The sequence below is a fragment of the Aquarana catesbeiana genome, linkage group LG01, assembly GCF_042186555.1.
Source record: "Aquarana catesbeiana isolate 2022-GZ linkage group LG01, ASM4218655v1, whole genome shotgun sequence".
NCBI lineage: Eukaryota > Metazoa > Chordata > Amphibia > Anura > Ranidae > Aquarana > Aquarana catesbeiana.
This window is the reverse complement of record NC_133324.1, coordinates 280,569,486-280,589,580: the sequence shown is the minus strand read 5'-3', so window position 1 is coordinate 280,589,580 and position 20,095 is coordinate 280,569,486. Positions and strand designations below refer to the sequence as shown.

General features: G+C 43.1%; 2 protein-coding genes across 3 annotated transcripts in view; both read right to left on the bottom strand.

Moving 5' to 3' along the window:
* Nucleotides 1–7,653, bottom strand: part of ESS2 (ess-2 splicing factor homolog) — a 34,125-nt gene extending 26,472 nt beyond the window's left edge. Inside the window, exon 1 of one of the 2 annotated variants that reach the window (XM_073629153.1) lies at nucleotides 7,391–7,653. In XM_073629153.1, coding sequence (XP_073485254.1) covers nucleotides 7,391–7,537 — 147 coding nt within the window. In that variant the 5' untranslated portion in view covers nucleotides 7,538–7,653. The remainder of the gene's footprint in view (nucleotides 1–7,390) is intronic. The other variant, XM_073629150.1, reaches the window with a different exon arrangement.
* Nucleotides 7,654–11,860: 4,207 nt separating this feature from the next.
* GSC2 (goosecoid homeobox 2) lies at nucleotides 11,861–19,753 on the bottom strand. The gene is made up of 3 exons (XM_073615196.1): nucleotides 19,213–19,753; nucleotides 16,657–16,907; nucleotides 11,861–12,538 (listed from the first exon to the last, which is right to left on the bottom strand). Exons 1-3 carry the CDS (start codon nucleotides 19,532–19,534, stop codon nucleotides 12,437–12,439), a joined length of 675 nt encoding a protein of 224 aa, XP_073471297.1. The 5' UTR covers nucleotides 19,535–19,753; the 3' UTR covers nucleotides 11,861–12,436.
* Nucleotides 19,754–20,095: the final 342 nt, after the last annotated feature.

The window sequence follows — 20,095 nt, the reverse complement described above, 5'->3', positions numbered from 1 at the left end:
ACGTGTAAAACAATAAAATCAAGTGTAGGAAAGAGTAAGGCTCACCCAACGCGTTTCATCCACATGGACTTCAACTGGATGCCCCTGTTGAAGTCCATGTGGATGAAACGCGTCGGATGAGCCTTACTCTTTCCTACACTTGATTTTATTGTTTGATCACGTTTTTATATCATTTGTTGATTATTGGTTATATCCAATAAAAAACGTCATTTGATCTGCACTATTGGCGTCCTATCTATCTTTTTGGGAACCATCCATGCTCTGGAGACTTGTTTGTGGCGGAGAATTCCCTCTCGGGCTTCTGAACGGACAGTCGTGACGTGGACCATAGAGGATAGATCCTCCTTGAGATCCGGGATTTCCAGGACCAACCATCGTCCATTAAGGATCTCAGAGTCTGTTTGATTCTGTGTCACCGGCATCCGAATCCACTCCTGCTGGTAAGCGTATTCCATCTATTCAATTCCCATGATCGTACAACTCATGATATACAAGAGAAGATTTCTACATCAGTCCAACATTCATATTTAGCCTATGTTTGGGACTCTTTTGTATCAGATTCATAGCCATACATTGGGACTTTACTATATCCCGTCTAATATTCAATTTTCTGGTATTATGCTTCATGTGTTTCATATATTGGTAATGGTCACCATGTCTGATGTGCATTTTACCATTGGTTATCATTTTTTAGCGCTGCATTTCACTTTTACTTCTGTTTACAATATTGGTCATATTTTATGTAGCTGCTTTTCACATTGGGTTAGCGCAGTGTTATTTATATTTTCTTTGAGATATTTGGACCTTCCTGCAACTCGCTCTTCTCCCTGCCAATGAGGATGCAGGGGAAGGAGCAGATCGGGCGGCCGTGGTTGTGTGAACGCTCGCATTATGCAGTGTCAGCGAGCAGAGGGAGGGGGGAGGAATCACCCGCAGGAGCTGACTGGGGACGCTCTACCTCTTAGACATTGCCTTTTTTGTAAAAAAAAAAAAATTTTTTTTTTTTTATTGGGGGGGCACATGGTGGGGCACAGCATAATGTTGGGGGGGTCAGGGCCCCCTCTGCCCCCCCCCCCTTAGGGACGCCATTGCATTCTAGGGGCTAAGTAACTTTCTGGCTTGACAAAAATCTTCAACTATCTGCTCACAATTATTATAGAAAGAAGATCCCAGTAAAAGGATAAAGCACAATAAGAGGTGTCACGGTGACAGAAGGGACAGGGTAGGGATTTGAGTGGGTTCCCAGGGAAACTCTGCTTGACTGGATTATAAACACCTCCATCACTCTGGAAGACCCAAACCAATAAAGAAGAGTGCTAACTTCAAATTTGTTTCAGTGCTCTGTCCCCAGGGGGGAAAATACAGCTAGCACTTTATCCCATGTTTCTTCATGTTTTGTAAGCCTAGCCTACTAGAACTAGAACATACAAGATGCAACCTCTCTCTCTCTCCACAGCCATCCAACAATGTAGCTAGCAAGGAGATGGCTGTTTAATAATCGGAGCTTGTCTGAGTTTCAAGCACTGGCTGGAGACAACCAGAGGCAAGAGAAATGCAGAGGGACAGAAAGCTGACAAACACCCCTCCCCCCTGCATTCCTCCTTCCGCTGCTTGTCTATGGAAAGTGATGGGAGCCAGTTAGCACCACTTATCAAGATGCCAATTCCTTACCAATTACATTGTTTTACAGTCGCAAAGGGAAGGGAGGCATTCTGTCTTACCTCGTAGCTAGACTTACAAAACATGCAGGAACAAGGACGATACTATATGCATTTTGTCCCCTGGGGGACAGAACAAAAAAAAAAAAATGAAGTAAGAGCTCTTCATTAAAGGCCACCCAATCCTGAATAGACTATAATGGGTAATCACGCAGTCCATGTCAAAGGATTGTGTTTGGACAGAACAGGCCAACAGATTTGGACAGTAAATATTACCTTCTGCACGGAACAGGTGATTGCTTCCTCAACAATTATCACATTGCTCAACACTGCCCTTGCTGCAGGGCTGGAAAAATCCTGGACATTGTCACTGGTGAATGTGGCACCTGAAAATTATCACTGTCCCCTTAAAGTAGAACTAAAGGCAAAACTTTTTCATTTCGGATAGGGAGGGTTATAACCACTGGCAGTTTTATTTTTGCAATCTGTGTTTAATTGGGGAGATTTTCTTTCATTTCCTGTCCTAGCCAAAACAGGAAGTGACAGGAAATCCTTTCAGGGCCAGTTCACACCACATGCAGTCCAGTGCATTTTTTTCTGCATCAAAAACGCATGGAAAGTAGGCTATATGGTTTTCAATGGCATAGTTCACACCAGTGCTTGCAGTTCCAGTACGTTCCAGAAAAAAAAAATTAGAACTTGCTGCATTTGTCCTGCACTGGAACGCTGTAAAATGCATCAAAAACCACTGCAACACACTTATCCTTATTTAAGGTTAAGAAAAAAGAGGGGGGGAAAAAAAAGCACTGGACTGCATCAAAAACGCGCCGGAATGCAGCAAAAATGTGCATCGCGCATGCAGAAAAGCACCCGGAATGCATCCGGACTGCGTTTCTATGGTGTGAACTGGCCCTTAAAGTGAGGAAATAACTAGTTTTCACCAGAATCACCAGAACTAGTGTCCCCTCTGGAAGATTTTCACTATAATACTTTTCTGGGGACAACCCAAAATTCAGGCTTTTCTTTCACTTTTGGTGACAAAAGTGTTCCTAGTACATAGGAAAAATAGAGAGGGTGAATATCCCAAACAGGGGAACAGACAACAATAAAAAACAGATGTTCTAATACCTTTCCACTCTATCCAAAAGTTAAAAAAAAAATTAAATAAAAATAAATAGCGTTTAGTTATACTTTAAAAAAGTAGAATTCATTAAGGCTTACAAATGGGCTTTTTGGCTCACATTACACATTACATTCTAACCATACAATCAATCTTAGAACTGTCAAAATGATTTAAAAGAGAAGTATGGTTGTTGTTTTTTTTCCCCCTTTTATACTTACCTAGGTAGATGCAGCATGGGACTGATGCTGCATCAGTCCCCTGGTGTTTCTACACTGAGAACCGAGCCATCGAACATCGCCGATGGCTCCCTTCTCACAGATCCCGAGAGGAGAGCTGCTGACTATCAATCAGCAGCTCTCCTCGCTGCTCCTCCATGCTCACTGGAGCGCTGAGCTGTGGAGGGGCTGGGATTGGCCGCCTCAGTCTCTCAGCGGCCGATCCCCGCCCCTTCACCCCAACACTAAAATCCCTGCATCTACAGACATCCACGATCTAACAGTAACCTATCTAGCCCTGTAATGCATACCTTTTTTAAAGCAGATCCGACCGGATCCCATGCTGAGCTGTCAGCTGCGGCTTCGCTGTGGACAGAGGACACATCCGACAATGGAATCCCTATAGCAGTGATGGCGAACCTTGGCACCCCAGATGTTTTGGAACTACATTTCCCATGATGCTCAACTGCTCTGCAGAGTGCATGAGCATCATGGGAAATGTAGTTCCAAAACATCTGGGGTGCCAAGGTTTGCCATCACTGCCCTATAGCAAGTCTATGGGTGACATCACTCCTCATTCATTTCACAGCCGTTGTCGGTTGTTTCCTCTGCAGAGCTTCTTCTGATGGAGACCGGATCGGATTTGAAAAAGGTGTGTATACTGATTTCTTCTTTACAGGGCTAGATAGGTTAGTGTTCGATTGTGGATGTCTGTAGATGCAGGGATTTTAGTGTTAGGGTGGACTTACACTTTAAAAAGTAAAACCGTCTGCATGCAGTCGCCCCCCCCCTTTTCTTAAAGAGGAGCTCCAGTCTTTTTTGTGTTTATTAAAACTGTAGCTGTTGTCTTTTAATAAAACACACACTTAACTGTCCCACAATAGCGATGTGCTCACCCGAGCCGTTCCCATTTGCCTGTCTTCTCTCCCCGGCATCTCAACTGTGGGCACCTGACTGTGACAGCTTGCGGCTTCACAGCCAGGCGCCCACTGCACATGACATGAGTCACGCTTTGCCTCCTGAATGGTGCGGCAGTCTTTTGGGACCTGTGACGTATCCCAGAAGATTGCAGAGAGGGAGGAGAGAGAGGAGAACTTCCACTCGGATCGCCTAGGCAATCCAAGCAGAAGTGGGAGCTGGGTACCTGTCAAAACTAGGTACACGCACCCCCAAAAAATGACACGTCAAGTGTGGCAGCGGAGGAGTACTTAAGGTGGTACGTCCCCTTTTGGGTGGAGCTCCACTTTAACACTTACCTGAACCCAATCTCGATCCAATGATGTGCAAGACAGCAGCAGCTCTCTGGGCTCTCTCTTTCCTCACTGGATAGGAAGCTGGCAGCTGGAGCCATTGGCTGCTGCTGTCAACCACAGCCAGTGAGGAGACAGCAGGGGGCATGGCCGAGCCACACTCTGTGTGTTAACAGACACAAAGAGGGGAGCTCGGGAGCAAGCACTCATAAGTGGCCCCATAGCAATTGGCCTGCTATGGGGGGACCCGGCAGGGAGGAGCGAGGAGCGCCGGCGGGGCAACCGAGAAGAGGAGGATCGGGGCTGCTCTGTGCAAAAGCATTACATAGAGCAGGTAAGTATAATATGTTTGTTATTTTAAATAAAAATAGGTTTACAATCACTTCAGTGATCCAGCAGGGCATTGCAGGAAAAAATTAAAGGAGAACTAAACTCTGTGAAACAATTGCCTTCACCTTCCAGCGATGCAATGTTTACATCCCTTGCCAGCCCTTGTCATCTTCTCCCCAGGCTACTTCCGGGTGCCGAGTTTTCAGCCTCTTAACCACTTGACCTCCGGAAGATTTACCCCCCTTCCTGACCAGGCCATTTTTCAATTCCTGTACTGCGTTACGTTAACTGACAATTGCGTGGTCATGCAACGCTGTACCCAAATAAAATGTGTGTCCTTTTATTTTCCCAGACTACAATCAAATCAAGTAGGTTTTTTTTTCCCACAAATAGAGCTTTCTTTTGGTGGTATTTGATCACCTGTGTTTTGGTGATCACCTGATCACCAAACATTTAAAAAAAATTAAAATTTCTTCATAAATTTAGGCCAATATGTATTCTGCTACATATTTACTGTAAGAAAAAAATCCCAATAAGCGTATATTGATTGGTTTGCGCAAACTTTTTTTTTTTTTTTTCTTATTTATTTTACTTGATTTTATTTATTTTTACACTGTTTTTTTTTTTTTTTTTTTTTTTTTTTTTTAAAAAGTGTCACTTTTATTCCTATTACAAGGAATGTAAAGATCCCTTGTAATAGAAAAAAAGCATGACAGGACCTCTTAAAATATGAGATCTGGGGTCAAAAAGACACTAAAATGCAATAATAAAAAAAAAAAAAAAAAGTCATTTAAAAGAATAAAAAAAATAAATTGGCCCTTTAAGAGCTATGGGCGGAAGTGACGTTTTGACGTCGCTTCCGCCCTGCAGTGTCATGGAGACGGGTGGGGGCCATCTTCCCCTCACTCGTCTCCATGCACAGCCCTGAGAAGGACGCGATCGCCTCCGCCGCTGCCGATGGCTCTGGTAAGCGGTGGACGGCATCGGATCGCGGCGGGAGGGGGGCCCTCTCCCGCCACTGATAAAAGTGATCTTGCGGCGAACCCACTGTAGAGACCACTTTTATCTCGTAGCCGACCGCCGGTCGAACACGGGGATACCGGGGTTATGGCAGCTAGCTGCTGCCATAACAACGATATCCGTCCCCAAATTAGGGACATACATCGGCGTGCAGCGCTCGGCAAGTGGTTAAATTGTTCTTTTTGTACTAGTAATGGCAGCAATCAGCGACTTATAGCAGGACTGCGATATTGTGGCGGCCAAAATTTGGACATTAACTGACACTTTTTTGGGAACCAGTGACACTAATACAGTGATCAGAGATAAAAATATGCACTGTCACGGTACTGACACTGGCTGGGAAGGGGTTAATATCAGGGGTGCTCAAAGGGTTAACCGTGTGCCTAGCCTGTGTTTTTTTTTTTTTTTTTTACAGTGTGGGAGGTGCTTTTACTGAGGGAAGACATGGATCCTTGTCCCTGCTTTGCAGGAACACAGGATCCAAGCCTTCCCTCCTGAAAGAACAGCAATCTGCCTTGTTTACATAGGCAGACTGCTGTTCTGCCTCTGTATCGAATGATTGGGGGGAGCTGGCGGACATCGAGTCTGCGATACTTGCAGATCAGCTCCCGCTGTGTATAATCACATCGGGAGTGGGATGTGCGTGCCCTGTTCCGTCAGATTAGGTGACCCGTCAAACCTTGTAACAGAAATGACGTTCCGTCACGGCCATCTTGGTACACCCCGCACTCAGCCACAGTAAGCCTACAGCCTGAGGTTGTCAAGCGGACATCTTTTTTACACCCACGAAGCCTTGCATTTCACACTTATTTTTAACAGTAAACTGAGCTGATATCGTGAAATACAGTATTTAGAAGTCCGTGACACTGTTTTAATGTTGAATTTTAAAAGAAGCGGTCTTCTGTCAGATTAGTAAACATGTGAGATCAGCCGGCTTGCCGTTGCTTTTAAAAATTAAACATCAAAAGAGTTCTAAATACTGTATTTCACAATATAAGCTCAGTTTACTAGTAAATATAAGTGTGAAAGTGTGGGTGTAAAAAGATGTCCGCTTGGTGACTTCAGACTATAGGCTTAGTGTGCCCGAGTGCCAGGTGTACCAAGTTGGTCGTTACGAAATCTGATGGGTCGCCTAATCTAACGGAACACGCCACCTACTCAGAAGTGTTGGATCGCATACAGGGTATGTGATCTGGCGCAGCAGTGCCACCTTGCCGCCGTATATGTAAGTTATACAGTCGGCAAATGGTTAATTGGCTGCTGGGGGATGTCGTCACCCCATACATGTGCACAGGAATCAGTCATTCTGACACTGCTGTAGTGTGTCGGGCATGCACAGCTTAGTGCACATTTATTTATTGGAAGCAGGCTGTCTTATTGCATAAGTGACATATCATGGGTCTTCTGCAATGAAAAGCCTGCCTGCTCACAACTGTTTACATTTAGTTTCAGATTTTGTTCCACTTAAAGTGATTGTAAAGTCTTTTGGCACCGCACTGCTGTCTCAGCCAATGAGGAGGGGTGTCCCGGCAAGCCCAGTGTCTCGTGCAACATAGCTGGATAGAGATGGGCTCAGGTAAGTATTAGGGGGGCTGCTGCACACAGAAGGCTTTTTATCTTATTGTATAGAAGGCATTAAGATAAAAAAAAAACCTTCTGACTTTACAACCCCTTTAAAATATTAGCGGGGAGTGAATGGGATCAGTCTATCTCCCCCTGAATTCAGCAGGCTTCTCCCTGTGGATCACTCAATGCCTGAATGTACATTGTCCCAGCTCCAGGCTACCCCCTCACCTCTATGTACGTCTCCTCACTCAGCACCTTCTTCTTTGGCTTCTTCTCCTCTGTGTTCTCCGATGTCGGCACAGCTACAACGTTGGAAGTCAGGTCTTGGGTTACCAGAGCCCCAGAATGGGAGCACTCTGGGCCTACCGCAGCCATACTCGATAAAAATGTCCCAACGACACCACTAGGAACCAACAAACCCGACACAGTGATCACCGGAAGCACAACACGTCGTTTACACCGGAACTGAAAGTAGATTGGAGGACTCTGTGACAGTTCATACTGCGCATGTCCGCTGCTCTTTTCCGTGTGGTGAGAGCGAGGCTGGCTATATAACACCACACCGTTGTTATCACACATCCTTTGGATAGGAAAGGCAGATGTAATTAATGATTCATATTATAATATTACATATATTGCGTTTCTTCATCGCTTTTTGCGGCAGTAAAATAAATGTGATTGTTCCTATATAATGTAAATAAATTAAAAAATATAATTTATAACTTGTGCTTTCAAGAGTAAATATGAGGAAACAAGCAAATAAAATACAGCTTGTGTGAACCTGTGCACACTACATGGATATCATTCATTTCATTAGCATCTTTTACACTGGCGTGCTTTTGCTGCATATGAAAACTATTTCCCATTAAATCTAATGCAACTGTTCATACTGCAGGTGTGCTGCGCTTTGAAAAGTCCTGCTGGTCTTAAGACCTCCCTTCATCATTTCTGCGGGGGGTCTAAACGACTCCAACATCCTCCTTTCTGTTTTTTAGCGATCCATAACGCCCAAGTAGTCCTTATTGTAGAAAGGATGTTAGATTTTATTGTTTCCCCTTCCCATGTTCTATGACCTACCCTCAGCATTATGGGGGTATAAAGAACCTGGAGGTTTCTTTCCCACCTTATGGAAAACCTCAGAACCACCCTCATCCACCGTGCAACACCCAGATGCCAGATTTTACAGACTAGCCTTCCCAGGTTTCAGGACCTATCACCCACCATTGCCCCACTTCCACTCTCCAGTAAGCTAAATTGCCCAAACTGCCTCCCCCAACTACAATGGAAGCCTCACAATCACCCACCCCCACCTTTTGGACAGCCAACACCAAGGATGCTTTATATTATGGAGGGGATGCCAGATTTAATGGTTTCCCCATTTTTTTTTTTAATTTTTCCACGGCGCGGGTTTAATTTTCAGTTAAACTACCGATAGTAGTTGGCAAAGCCAAGAAAACGCTGCAGAGAAGGTAAACCCACGGGTCGGGGCCACTGTAGGATGCTGAAAGTTTTTCTGGGTCCATCGAAAAACCAGCAGTGGAAATGACATAACCCAGGAATTTAACCTGTTCACGATGGAATTCGCACTTCTCCGATTTACAATAGAGATTGTTCTCTCTTAGTTTCTGAAGCACACGACAGACATCTGTGTGGTGGCTCTCCAGGGACTTGGAAAATATGAGGATAGCGTCGAGATAAACCACCACACATAACCAACAAATCTCGGAGGACATTCACAAAGAAGAAACCAGCAGGAGACAAGGATTTGCGGATGAAACCTCGAGAAAGTGCGTCTGCAACATACTCCACCATGGCCTTGTCCTCCAAGACCAACAAAGGGTAAACCCGACCACGAGTGGGTATGGCACCAGGTGATGGTCAATTGCGCAATCATAAGGCCGGTGTGGAGGCAAAAGACATCGATAAAATCGCGGTACTCCCCCTGGCAGGGAGGAGAGTGAAGTGGTGCACAGGACCTTGGCTACCTTCTGTAAGCATGTCTTACCAGGAGAGAACCTCAGCACGGAGCCAATCAAAAGAGGGGTTGTGCCTCTGTAACCAAGGATAACCAGTGGAAACTTAGGTGAGGAAATAAATTGGAATTGGATTAACTCATGGTGAAGAGCCCCTACGGTCATGGACAACGGAACAGTCTCAGGAGTCACATGGGCAGGCTGTAGAGGTCTCCCGTCTAGAGCCTCAATGGCAAGTGGAGTGTCATGCAGCTGTAGCGAAATCGAGTGCTTCAATACAAAGGCAGCATCAATGAACAGGCCTGCAGCCCCAGAGTTGATTAGAGCCTGTATCTCGATGGACGACTCAGCCCAAGAAAGGGTAACCGAAACCAGGGGCTTATCCTTTTGGATAACTGGGGACGAAACAACGCCACCTAAGGTCTGTCCATGACAGGACTTCAAGGTTCGGGCGTTCCCTAGACAGGTAGGACAAGACTTCAAAAAGTGACCTGCCTGGCCACAATAAAGGCACAATCTCGCCCTCCTCCTAAGGCAGGGGTACCCAACCTTTTAAGGAGCGAGGCCCACTTTATCGACTTGGTAACCGGTCGCCGGCCACAATGAGCGTAAAGGGGGGATGGCAGGTCTGTGTCCACTCTGCATATGAAGAGCAGACACGGATGCAAAATGCTCTACCCTAAGGGCCCTCCGATCCGCCCAGACAGAAGGGGACAGATCCCCTTCTGTTTTTTTTTTTAAGGAGATAGGATTGCAGATAGGCGGGTGTAAACGGACACAAGTCCATTTACATCTGCCACTCTATAGAGGTAAATCGAGAGTCAGTTTGAGTCCACCTAAAAAACAGACAGGTGGACCCGATCGGACCGATCATGTGAAAGGGGCCTAAGGCTGCTTTCACACTGATGCACAGCAGTTTACCTGCTCCTCAAGTGACCTCAATCTTCACTTATTCCTTAGGATTCCTGCAGCTGGCTGGTACTGCCGGTGGATACTGCTGACAGGTGCTGGTACTGCTGGCTGGTACTGCTGGCGGTACTGTTGGCTGGTACTGGTACTGCTGGCTGGTACTGGTACTGCTGGCTAGTACTGCTGGTGGGTACTGGTACTGCTGGCTGGTACTGGTACAGGAAGGGCTGAGCCCATCCCTGACAGAGACACTTGTGGACATCGCTGGATAGAGATGGGGCTCAGGTAAGTATTAGGGGGTGCTGGAGCGGCTGCTGCTCACACAGAAGGCTTTTTATCTTAATGCATGGAATGCATTAAGGTAAAAAACCTTCTGCCTTTACAACCACTTTAATACATTCATTGAGAAACAGTGGAAACAGCTAAATTGTCTTTAAAAACACTTTAAAGTTTTACTAAACCCACAACAGTACAATCAGTCTGTATTTGCAGTAAAGCATGCTTGTTATACTCACTGTGGAACCTAAGGGGATTATCCTCTGCATTATGTAAAAAGGCTGTTTGATCCTGTCTTCTCTGATCCTCCCCTTCTTACACAGTCCCCAAACCATCTCCTGGTAGAACAGAGCCTTGGGGGCAAGCTGCACGTGCTCAGTTTTGTGTATATTGCTAGAGAGATTTTTTTTTCTATGGAGAGTGTATGTGTAAGCACAGGGCCAATCAGCACTGTCCAGACAGAGGGTCAGGGGTCCTGCAGCAGGGGAGAATGAAAACACCTCCTACAAGCTTTAACCACTTGCCGACCATCCACCACAGTTGTACTGCGGCAGAATGGCACGGCTGGGCGAAACAATGTTATGTAACGCCGCTTTGCGTTGTGGCCACTAGGGGGCACACGCGCCCCCTGCTCACCCACAGAGCCGATGCAAATGCCCGGTGGTCGCGATCACCGCCGGGCTCCCGCGATCTCTCAGGGCACATGGAGATCCGGGATCTGTGTGTGTAAACACACAGTTTCCGGTTCTCTGAGGGGAGAACAAACAGATCGTCTGTTCATACAGAGTATGAACAGCAATCTATTTCTTCCCCTGCACAGTCCCATCCCCCCTTCAGTTAGAACACACAATAGGGAACACATTAACCCCGTGATTGCCCCCTAGTGGTTAACCCCTTCACTGCCAGTGACATTTTTACAGTAATCAATGCATTTTCATAGCACTGATCGCTGTAAAAATGCCAATGGTGCCAAAAATGTGTCAAAATTGTCCGACGTGTCCGCCATAATGTCGCAGTCACAATAAAAATCGCAGATCGCCGCCATTACTAGTAAAAAAAATAAAAATAATAAAAATGTCACAAAACTATCCCCTATTTTGTAGACGCTATAACTTTTGCGCAAACCAATCAATATACGCTTATTGCCATTTTTTTCACCAAAAATATGTAGAAGAATACATATCGGCCTAAACTGGGGAAAAAAATGTTTGTTTTATATATTTTTGGGGGATATTTATTTTAGCAAAAAGTAAAAAATATTGCGTTTTTTCCAAAATAGTCGCTCTTTTTTGATTTATAGCGCAAAAAATAAAAACCGCAGAGGTGATCAAATACCACCAAAAGAAATCTCTATTTGTGGGGAAAATTTTTGTTTGGGTGCAGTGTCGCACGACCACACAATTGTCAGTTAAAGCGACGCAGTGCCGAATCGCAAAAAGTGCTCTGGTTAGAAAAGGGGTAAAATCTTCCAGGGCTGAAGCGGTTAACCAGTGCTCTGCTGGACACTGATAGAAGTCACAAGACTGCTCTAACTGCTGACGAGAAAAGGTATTTAGCCATTTATATTTACTAAAATGATTGTATTTCCATGTTCTGTGTACTGTGGGAGACCAGGTATAGCGAATGCAAGGTCCTGGGTTTAGTAACAATTTAAGGGATTAGCCTGCAGACATTTAATAATTATACTATATACTAAATTTACATATCACATTGATGACAGTCAAATTGGTCGTATCATCACTGCACTCCCGAATAAATGTTATGATATTATTAGATTTATTTCTCTTTTTTTTTTTTTTAAAGACAAATTTGAATTATTTTGTCATGTAGTATACAGGGCGTTTATTACTAACATTCAAAAGCAGTTTGCTTGGTAATGGGCCAGGGCACAAGCACACTAATGAAACCACTCTGCGATCAATATGTTGCTTGGCAACAAAAACACAGAAAATAGAGTCACAAAATCCATCTGTTACATTTAATATTCCATAGAAAACAGAATTGACATCAAGTAAATGTTTATTATATTTGGTACAATGTACAATGATCTAAAACTTAGAAAATACCAGTTAACAGAAAAGGTTTTATTTATGCTTCCACATCGTGGCGTTGCCTACTAGCAAGAGTCATCTGCGTTTTTCTTCCCCTGGAGGACGAGAACAGATGCTGTGACCCTTTTTTGCCTCCTCCACTTTGCTCTGCGATTTTTAAACCATACCTAAGGTCCAAAAAATAAATGTTATTACCAGTTTATGATATAGGACTTCTGTCAAGCAAAAAACTATCAATCTAATAAAGCTCAGTCTATTTTAAGGCCATATATGCTCATTTTTTTCTGAAATTGTATACTGTAGCTCCCAAGGATCCCTGATTTCAGGGGACTGTCCCTCTTGTTCCTCTTTCCTCCTCATTTGTCCCTCATTTTGGTCTGATCTATATCGTTGTATATACAATGCACTATTTATCTTTCAAAAAGTGTTTCACAGTGCTAAACTTTTCATCCAACTTCAAATTGCTGTATTTGTTATTTTCAAAAGCCAGTATAAAGGACTAGTAGTGGTAAAAAAAAAAAAAGAAGAATTTGTGGGTTTAACTAATATTCTTTTCATGTAATTCTCTTTTAAGGTTGGCGTGTCCTATGCCTATATACTTTTGCTAACATGTGTCCCTTGTTCTCATCTCAAAAAGTTGGGAGGTATGGAATTGGAATCATTACTGTCTGTAATCCATTTAAAGTGATTGTAAACCTCTGAAAAAAACGAACATAGCATATCCTTTTATAGTGTGTACTTGCCTTAATCCGAGGCACTGAGTGTGATTTCTGCCTCCTCTCTCTCTTTCTGTCTCACACCTGGAACAATGCAGAGTCAGTCTGTCTGAGCCGTGCTCAGCCATTCATAGGAAGCTTTGTATTCTGTGAATGAATACAAAGCTTCCTTTGATTCATTCACAGAATACAAAGCTGCCTATGAATGGCTGAGCACCGCTCAGGCAGACTCTGCATTGTTCTGGGTGTGAGACGCAAAGTCTCTTTCTCACAGTTGAAACCCAGCACAGTGTACTGTATGTAGCTGAAGCTACATGCAGTTTATACAGTGCTTAGAGCCAGTGAAGCACTTAGTAAAGGAAATAGTTTGTTTGGACCAGCTTTTTCCAAACAAACTATTTAACCACTTGCCGACCGGCTCACGCCAATATACGTCGGCAAAGTGGCACGGGTGCACAAAACAACGTACTTGTACGTCGCTGCAACATCAGCGGCTGGCGGATGCGTGCGATCGCGCGCTGCGAGCTGCGGGTGCGTGCCCGTGGGTCCCGCTGACTCAATGTCCGCCGGTGGCCTGCAATTGTGACACAGAGAGGCAGAACGGGGAGATGACTATGTAAACAAGGCATTTCCCTGTTCTGCCTAGCAACATGACAGGGATCTACTGCTCCCAGTGATCGGAAGCAGTGATCTCTGTCATGTTCTAGTGAGCCCATCCCCCCTACAGTTAGAATATGCCCAGGGAACACACTTAACCCCTTGATCGGCCCCTAGTGTTTAACCCCTTCCCCGGCAGTGACATTTACATAGTAATCAGTGCATTTTTATAGCACTGATTGCTGTATAAATGCCAATGGTCCCAAAATAGTGTCAAAAGTGTCCGATCTGTCCCCCGCAATGTCGCAGTCATGATAAAAATCGCAGATTGCCACCATTACTAATAAAAAAAAAATTATGATAAAAATGCCATAAATCTCTGCCCTATTTTGTAGACGCGCTAACTTTTGCGCAAACCAATCAATATACGCTTATTCCAATTTTTTTAACCAAAAATATGTAGAAGAATACATATCGGCCTAAACTGAGGAATAAATTAGTTTTTTTTTATATTTTTGGGGGATATTTATTATAGCAAAAATTAAAAAATATTGTTTTTTTTTTCAAAATGTTTGCTCGTTTATAGCACAAAAATAAAACCCGCAGAGGCAATCAAATACCACCAAAAGAAAGCTCTATTTGTGGGGAAAAAAAAGGACATCAATTTTGTTAGGGTACAATGCCGCAGGACCGCGCAATTGTCATTTAAAGCGACACAGTGCCATATCGCAAAAAAGGGCTTGGTCAGGAAAGGGGTAAATCCTTCCGGGGTTAAAGTGGTTAAAGCGACCAGGAACATGGAAATCAGCTTTAAATTCTATGTATAGCCAATAGTCTGACAAAAATCTAATACAACTCACCATCCAAATAACACCATTCCTACATTAAAGCATGCAACAGGGACTGGAGCACTTGTCAGGATAGAAGAAAAATGGATGGGGCAAAATAGCATCACATTTTTTAGGAAAATCTGCTGCCCTCTGCCAGAAAGTTGTCAATGGGAAGAAGGTTTACCTTTCAACATTACAATGACCCAAAGCACACAACAAAAATGCCCACACAGTGGTTGAAGGTGAAAAAGGTGAATGTCCTTGCATGGCTTAGTCAGAGCCCAGACTTAACCCTTTCATGACTAAGCCTATTTTTGAAATTTGGTGTTTACAAGTTAAAATCCGTATTTTTTGCTAGAAAATTACTTAGAGTTCCCAAACATTATATATATTTTTTTAGCAGAGAATCTAGAGAATAAAATGGCTATTGTTGCAATATTTTTTATCACACGGTATTTGTGCAGCGGTGTTTTAAACGCAAATTTTTGAAAAAGGGACACTTTCATGAATTTTAAAAAATCCAAACAGTAAAGTTACCCCAATTTTTTTGTATAATGTGAAAGATGATGTTACGCCGAGTAAATAGATACCAAACATGTCACCCTTTATAATTGCACGCACTCGTGGAATGGCGGCAAACTACGGTACCTATGAATTTCCATAGGCGACGCTTTAAAATTTTTTTATGGTTACCAGGTTTGAGTCACAGAGGAGATCTAGGGCTAGAATTATTGCTCTCGCTCTGATGATCACGGCGATACCTCCCATGTGTGATTTGAACATCGTTTACATATGCGGGCGCGACTTCCGTATGCGTTTTCTTCGCTGCGCGAGCTCGCGGGGACAGGGGCACTTTAAAAAATTTTTTTTTTTTTTATTTATTTTATTTATTTTTTTACTTTATAAATTGTGTTTTAAAAAAAAAATTTTTTTTTTTACTTTTATTGCTGTCACAAGGAATGTAAACATCCCTTGTGACAGTAATAGGTGGTGACAGGTACTCTTTATAGAGGGATGGGGGGTCTAAAAGACCCCCCATCCCTCCTTTACACTTCAAAGTATTCAGATCGCCGAAAGCGGCGATTCTGAATACTGTGTACTTTTTAAAATTCGGCGCCATTGGCAGCCGAGTAAACGGGAAGTGACGTCATGACGTCGCTTCCGCGTTTACAACGAGAAGGCTGGAACGAAGCCGCCCACAGCTTCGTTCCAGCCCGCCTCCAGCCGCCGAAGGCACAGGATCAGACACCAGGCCTCCCGATCGCACGGGAGGCCCGGTAACAGCGGCGGGAGGCGGCGGGAGGGGGGGATGTCCCCTCCCGCTCCTCCGGTATAACAACCGAGCGGCTTTTAGCCGCATCGGTTGTTATACTCGGGTAGCCGATCGCCTGCTGTAAACAACGGTACCGGGATGATGCCTGCAGCTGCGGGCATCATCCCGGTATAACCCCGGAAAGCCGAGTACGCATATCTGCGTACGGTCGGCGGGAAGGGGTTAAACCCCATTGAAAATCTGTGGATTGACTTGAAGACTGCAGTCCACAAACGGTTACCATCACATTTAACTGAACTTGAGCAGTTCTGCAAAGAAGAGTGGGCAAATATTGCAAATTCTATATGTGTAAAGTTAGTAGAGACATATCCCAACTGATTAAAGGCTGTAATTAAAGCAAAATGTGGTCCTGCAACAAAATACTGACATAAGGAGGGTGATCCTTTTTCCAACTCAGTAAAGTTTTTTAACTTTTTTTTATTTTTTCTGACATGTTGGTGTTATATCTTTCACTTGGATGTTATAAGTTGCACTAGTAAATACAGCTGGATAAAACAAAAACTGTTAACATCAAAGGTTTTATTTATACTTCCACATCGTGGCATTGCCTACTAGTAAGAGTCATCTGTGTTTTTCTTCAGGCTGCAATGCAACAAAATTTAATTATTTTAGGGGGGGGGATTTTTTCTATACCCACTATAAATAAAGAGTGCATAATAGGAACTCATAACAATGGACATGTCTGGTGTACCCAGGCACTCAAGAGCTAGGATCTCAACAATAGTGTGCCTAAAAGATATTAAAAACTTGCATGTTTTCGTTCAGTTAAAAATTATGTTGAATGTGATAAGTATTTTCCTTTATCTTACCTCTACTCGCTCTTCTCTAAGTTGGATTCGTCCTGCCAGCTGTTCTCGAGCTATCACATCTGGGTACTGGTTATGGTGAAAGGTTTCCTCTAAAGCCTGCAATTGTTCTTCTGTAAATATAGTACGATGCCGACGAGTCCGGCGCTGGTTAAGTGGAAATGCATTTATCCCTGGAGCAGTCTTCTGAACAAGAGTTGCCCCGTCTTCAGAGAAGGCGTGCAGCACTTGGAGGGGCCAGTGGATATGTGTAGCTGAATTAATGTGGTCAAAAGAACAAGTGGGTGAAGAAAATGTACTGATGTTCCAAAAAACATATAAATAATTGCATGGTATAAAAAAGTTAATAATAACAGTTTGTTCATGTATCATGTGTGATGTGTGTGTGTACACTTACTGATGGTTCAGTTTTTCTAACTGAAGACCACCCCTAACAAATACTTCAAGTATATCTGTAATAACAGATAATAGGCTGCTACTGCTGATCCCCTCCTAATAATGCTAATTACCTGGCTGATTAAATGATCCAATAACTTTAATAATTTGAGATAGTCTGGCAACTAGCATTTTCAGAAGAAGGTCAGCAATAACTGAGCAAAAAAAGGACATCAGTTTTGTTAGGGTACAACGTCGCACGACCACGCAATTATCAGTTAAAGCGACACAGTGCCATATTGCAAAAAAGGGCTTGGTCAGGAAGGGGGTAAATCCTTCCAGGGCTGAAGTGGTTAAAGTGACCAGAAACATGGAAATCAGCTTTAAATTCTATGTATAGCCAATAGTCTGGCAACAATCTAATACAACTCACCATCCAAATAACACCATTCCTACATTAAAGCATGCAGCAGGGACTGGAGCACTTGTCAGGATAGAAGAAAAATGGATGGGGCAAAATAGCATCACATTTTTTAGGAAAATCTGCTGCCCTCTGCCAGAAAGTTGTCAATGGGAAGAAGGTTTACCTTCCAACATTACAATGACCCAAAGCACACAACAAAATTGTCCACACAGTGGTTGAAGGTGAAAAAGGTAAATGTCCTTGCATGGCTTAGTCAGAGCCCAGACTTAAACCCCATTGAAAATCTGTGGATTGACTTGCAGTCAGACTGCAGTCTATAAATTGTTACCATCACATTTAACTGAACTTGAGCAGTTCTGCAAAGAAGAGGGGGCAAATATTGCAAATTCTATATGTGCAAAGTTAGTAGAGACATATCCCAACTGATTTTTATTACTGAAGACCACCCCTAACAAATACTTCAAGTATATCTGTAATAACAGATAATAGGCTGCTATTGCTGATCCCCTCCTAAAAATTCTAATTACCTGGCTGATTAAATTATCCAATAACTTTAATAATTTGAGATAGTCTGGCAACTACCATTTTCAGAAGAAGGTCAGCAATAACTGAGCAATAATTGTAATAATTTGTCAAGACCTCGAACAAGTATGGAGATCTGGTGTCTGACCTTATTTTGACGTCTGTCTCTGCATGCTTCATCTTGGTCCAACTCAGAAAGTAATAAAACTAGAGATAGTCAGGCAATTAGCATTTTTAGAAGGAGGTCAGTGATAGCTGACCAATACCTTCAAAAATCTGAGTCAAGACCTAGGCATGGAACAAAACCAAGACATGGAGCAAGTATGGAGGTCAGGTGTCTGACATTAATTTGACCTCTTTTTCTGTCTGACTCAGAAAGTAATGAAACTAGAGGTAGTCAGACATCTAACATTTTCAGAAGAAGGGCAGCTATAGCTGACCAATAGATTCAATAATCTGAGTCAAGACCTGGACCTGAAATAGGACCCAAATTTGGAACAAGTATCCAGATCGTGTGTCTCGCCTTATTTTGACTTCTGTTGCTGTATGCTTCTTCCTGGTCTGATTCAGAAACTGATAAAACTAGAGATAGTCAGTCAGACAACTAGCATACTCAGATGGAGGCCAGAAAAAGCTGATCAATAGCTTCAATAAACTGAGTCAAGACCTGGAATAGGACCAAAACCTGATGCAAATAAGAAAATCATGTGTCTGATCTTAGTTTGACTTCTGTTGCTGCATGAGTCTTCCTGGTCTGATTCAGAAACTAAGGAAACTACTTAGTCAGGCAATTAAATTTTTTTGAAGGCAATCAGTGATAGTTGGACATTAGCCTGGACATGGAGCAAAACCAAAACCTAAAACAAGTATGGAGATTAGAAGTCTGACTTTATTTTGACTTCTGGTGTAGAATGCTTCTGCCTGGTCTGACCCACAAACTAGAAACTAGAGATAGCCAGGCAACTAACATTTTCAGAAGAAGGTCAGCAATAACTGACCAAAAGCTTTAATAATTTGAGTGAAGACCTGGACCAAGTATGGAGATCAGGCAACTCACCTTATTTTGACTTCTGTCGCTGCATGCTTCTTCCTTGTATGACTCACAAAACAATAAAACCAGAGACATTCAGGCAACTAGCATTTTCAGTAGGAGCTCAGCAATAGCAGCCTTTGTATTTTTTTTCAATACAGGTTTCCTCTAAATTGTATTCTGCTGTATAATAGAATGTAATACTTACCAAGCCATGAAGTATCCTCAGAAGATTGGTGATGGGAATGTACACAACAACAACAGCTGCATACAGTCACAGATTGGTCATCCTGAGAAGTAGTTAATGGGCTTTGCTTGTTCTGTGCCCACACTGATCTCTGCTGACAACTGTCAATCTTTTGTTTTATTTCAGGTGAAGGAAGAGATAGGATGCTTTCAATAGAGAAGGGTCGCTGAATCTTGTTTTTAGCATTTTGCTTGATTGGTGCCATGGTGGGAGTTTGTTTCTGCATTGCTTCTTGTCCTTCGTTTGTCAGTGCTATGATTCCTTCCTTTATAAAACACCTCATCTTGCGTACTCACAGAGAGACCCCAGTTACCTTTAATACTTTTAGCTTAAAGTGTCTCCTTTCATTGCTTGATTTTTCTGTAATTTTAAATACCTTTATTTCATTCCGCTAAAGCTGCCACTTTATAACTCAAACTATTTTATGTGAAAAAAAAAGCTCCTGTAATCCCCGGACACAAATACTAAACCCCGGTGAATACGATAACTGGCCCTCTAATCTCAGGCGGTTTTGTTCACTGTGAGTTGTGCATCTGAGATCTCCTTAATCCAACCAGAGCTTGGAAAAAAAAATAAAAAAATCTGCTTTTTACATCTGGGGAGCTAGGCAGATTGTGTGATGGGCATTGTGTGTTGGGAAAGGGTCTGATATCAAAACTGCTTCTACACAACAGAGAGGGATTACACAGAACAATTATCCCATCTCAGCTCTGCTCCAAAATACCTGTACGATCAAACAGAGCTGTCATATTAAGTTCAAATATAGAGCTGGACTATGTTTAGCCATGGCAGGGAATGGCACCAAGGAAATAGTGTTGGAGTTTTAGCTGCATAAAAAAATTAA

Excerpts from the sequence above, each read along its gene's own strand:
- GSC2 (XM_073615196.1), bottom strand. The coding sequence starts at position 19,534 with ATGAGGTGTTTTATAAAGGAAGGAATCATAGCACTGACAAACGAAGGA. Across the intron at positions 16,908-19,212 it reads TGAGGATACTTCATGGCTTG|CTACACATATCCACTGGCCC; the intron begins GTAAGTATTACA and ends ACATTAATTCAG. Across the intron at positions 12,539-16,656 it reads TTAGAGAAGAGCGAGTAGAG|GTATGGTTTAAAAATCGCAG; the intron begins GTAAGATAAAGG and ends TTTGGACCTTAG.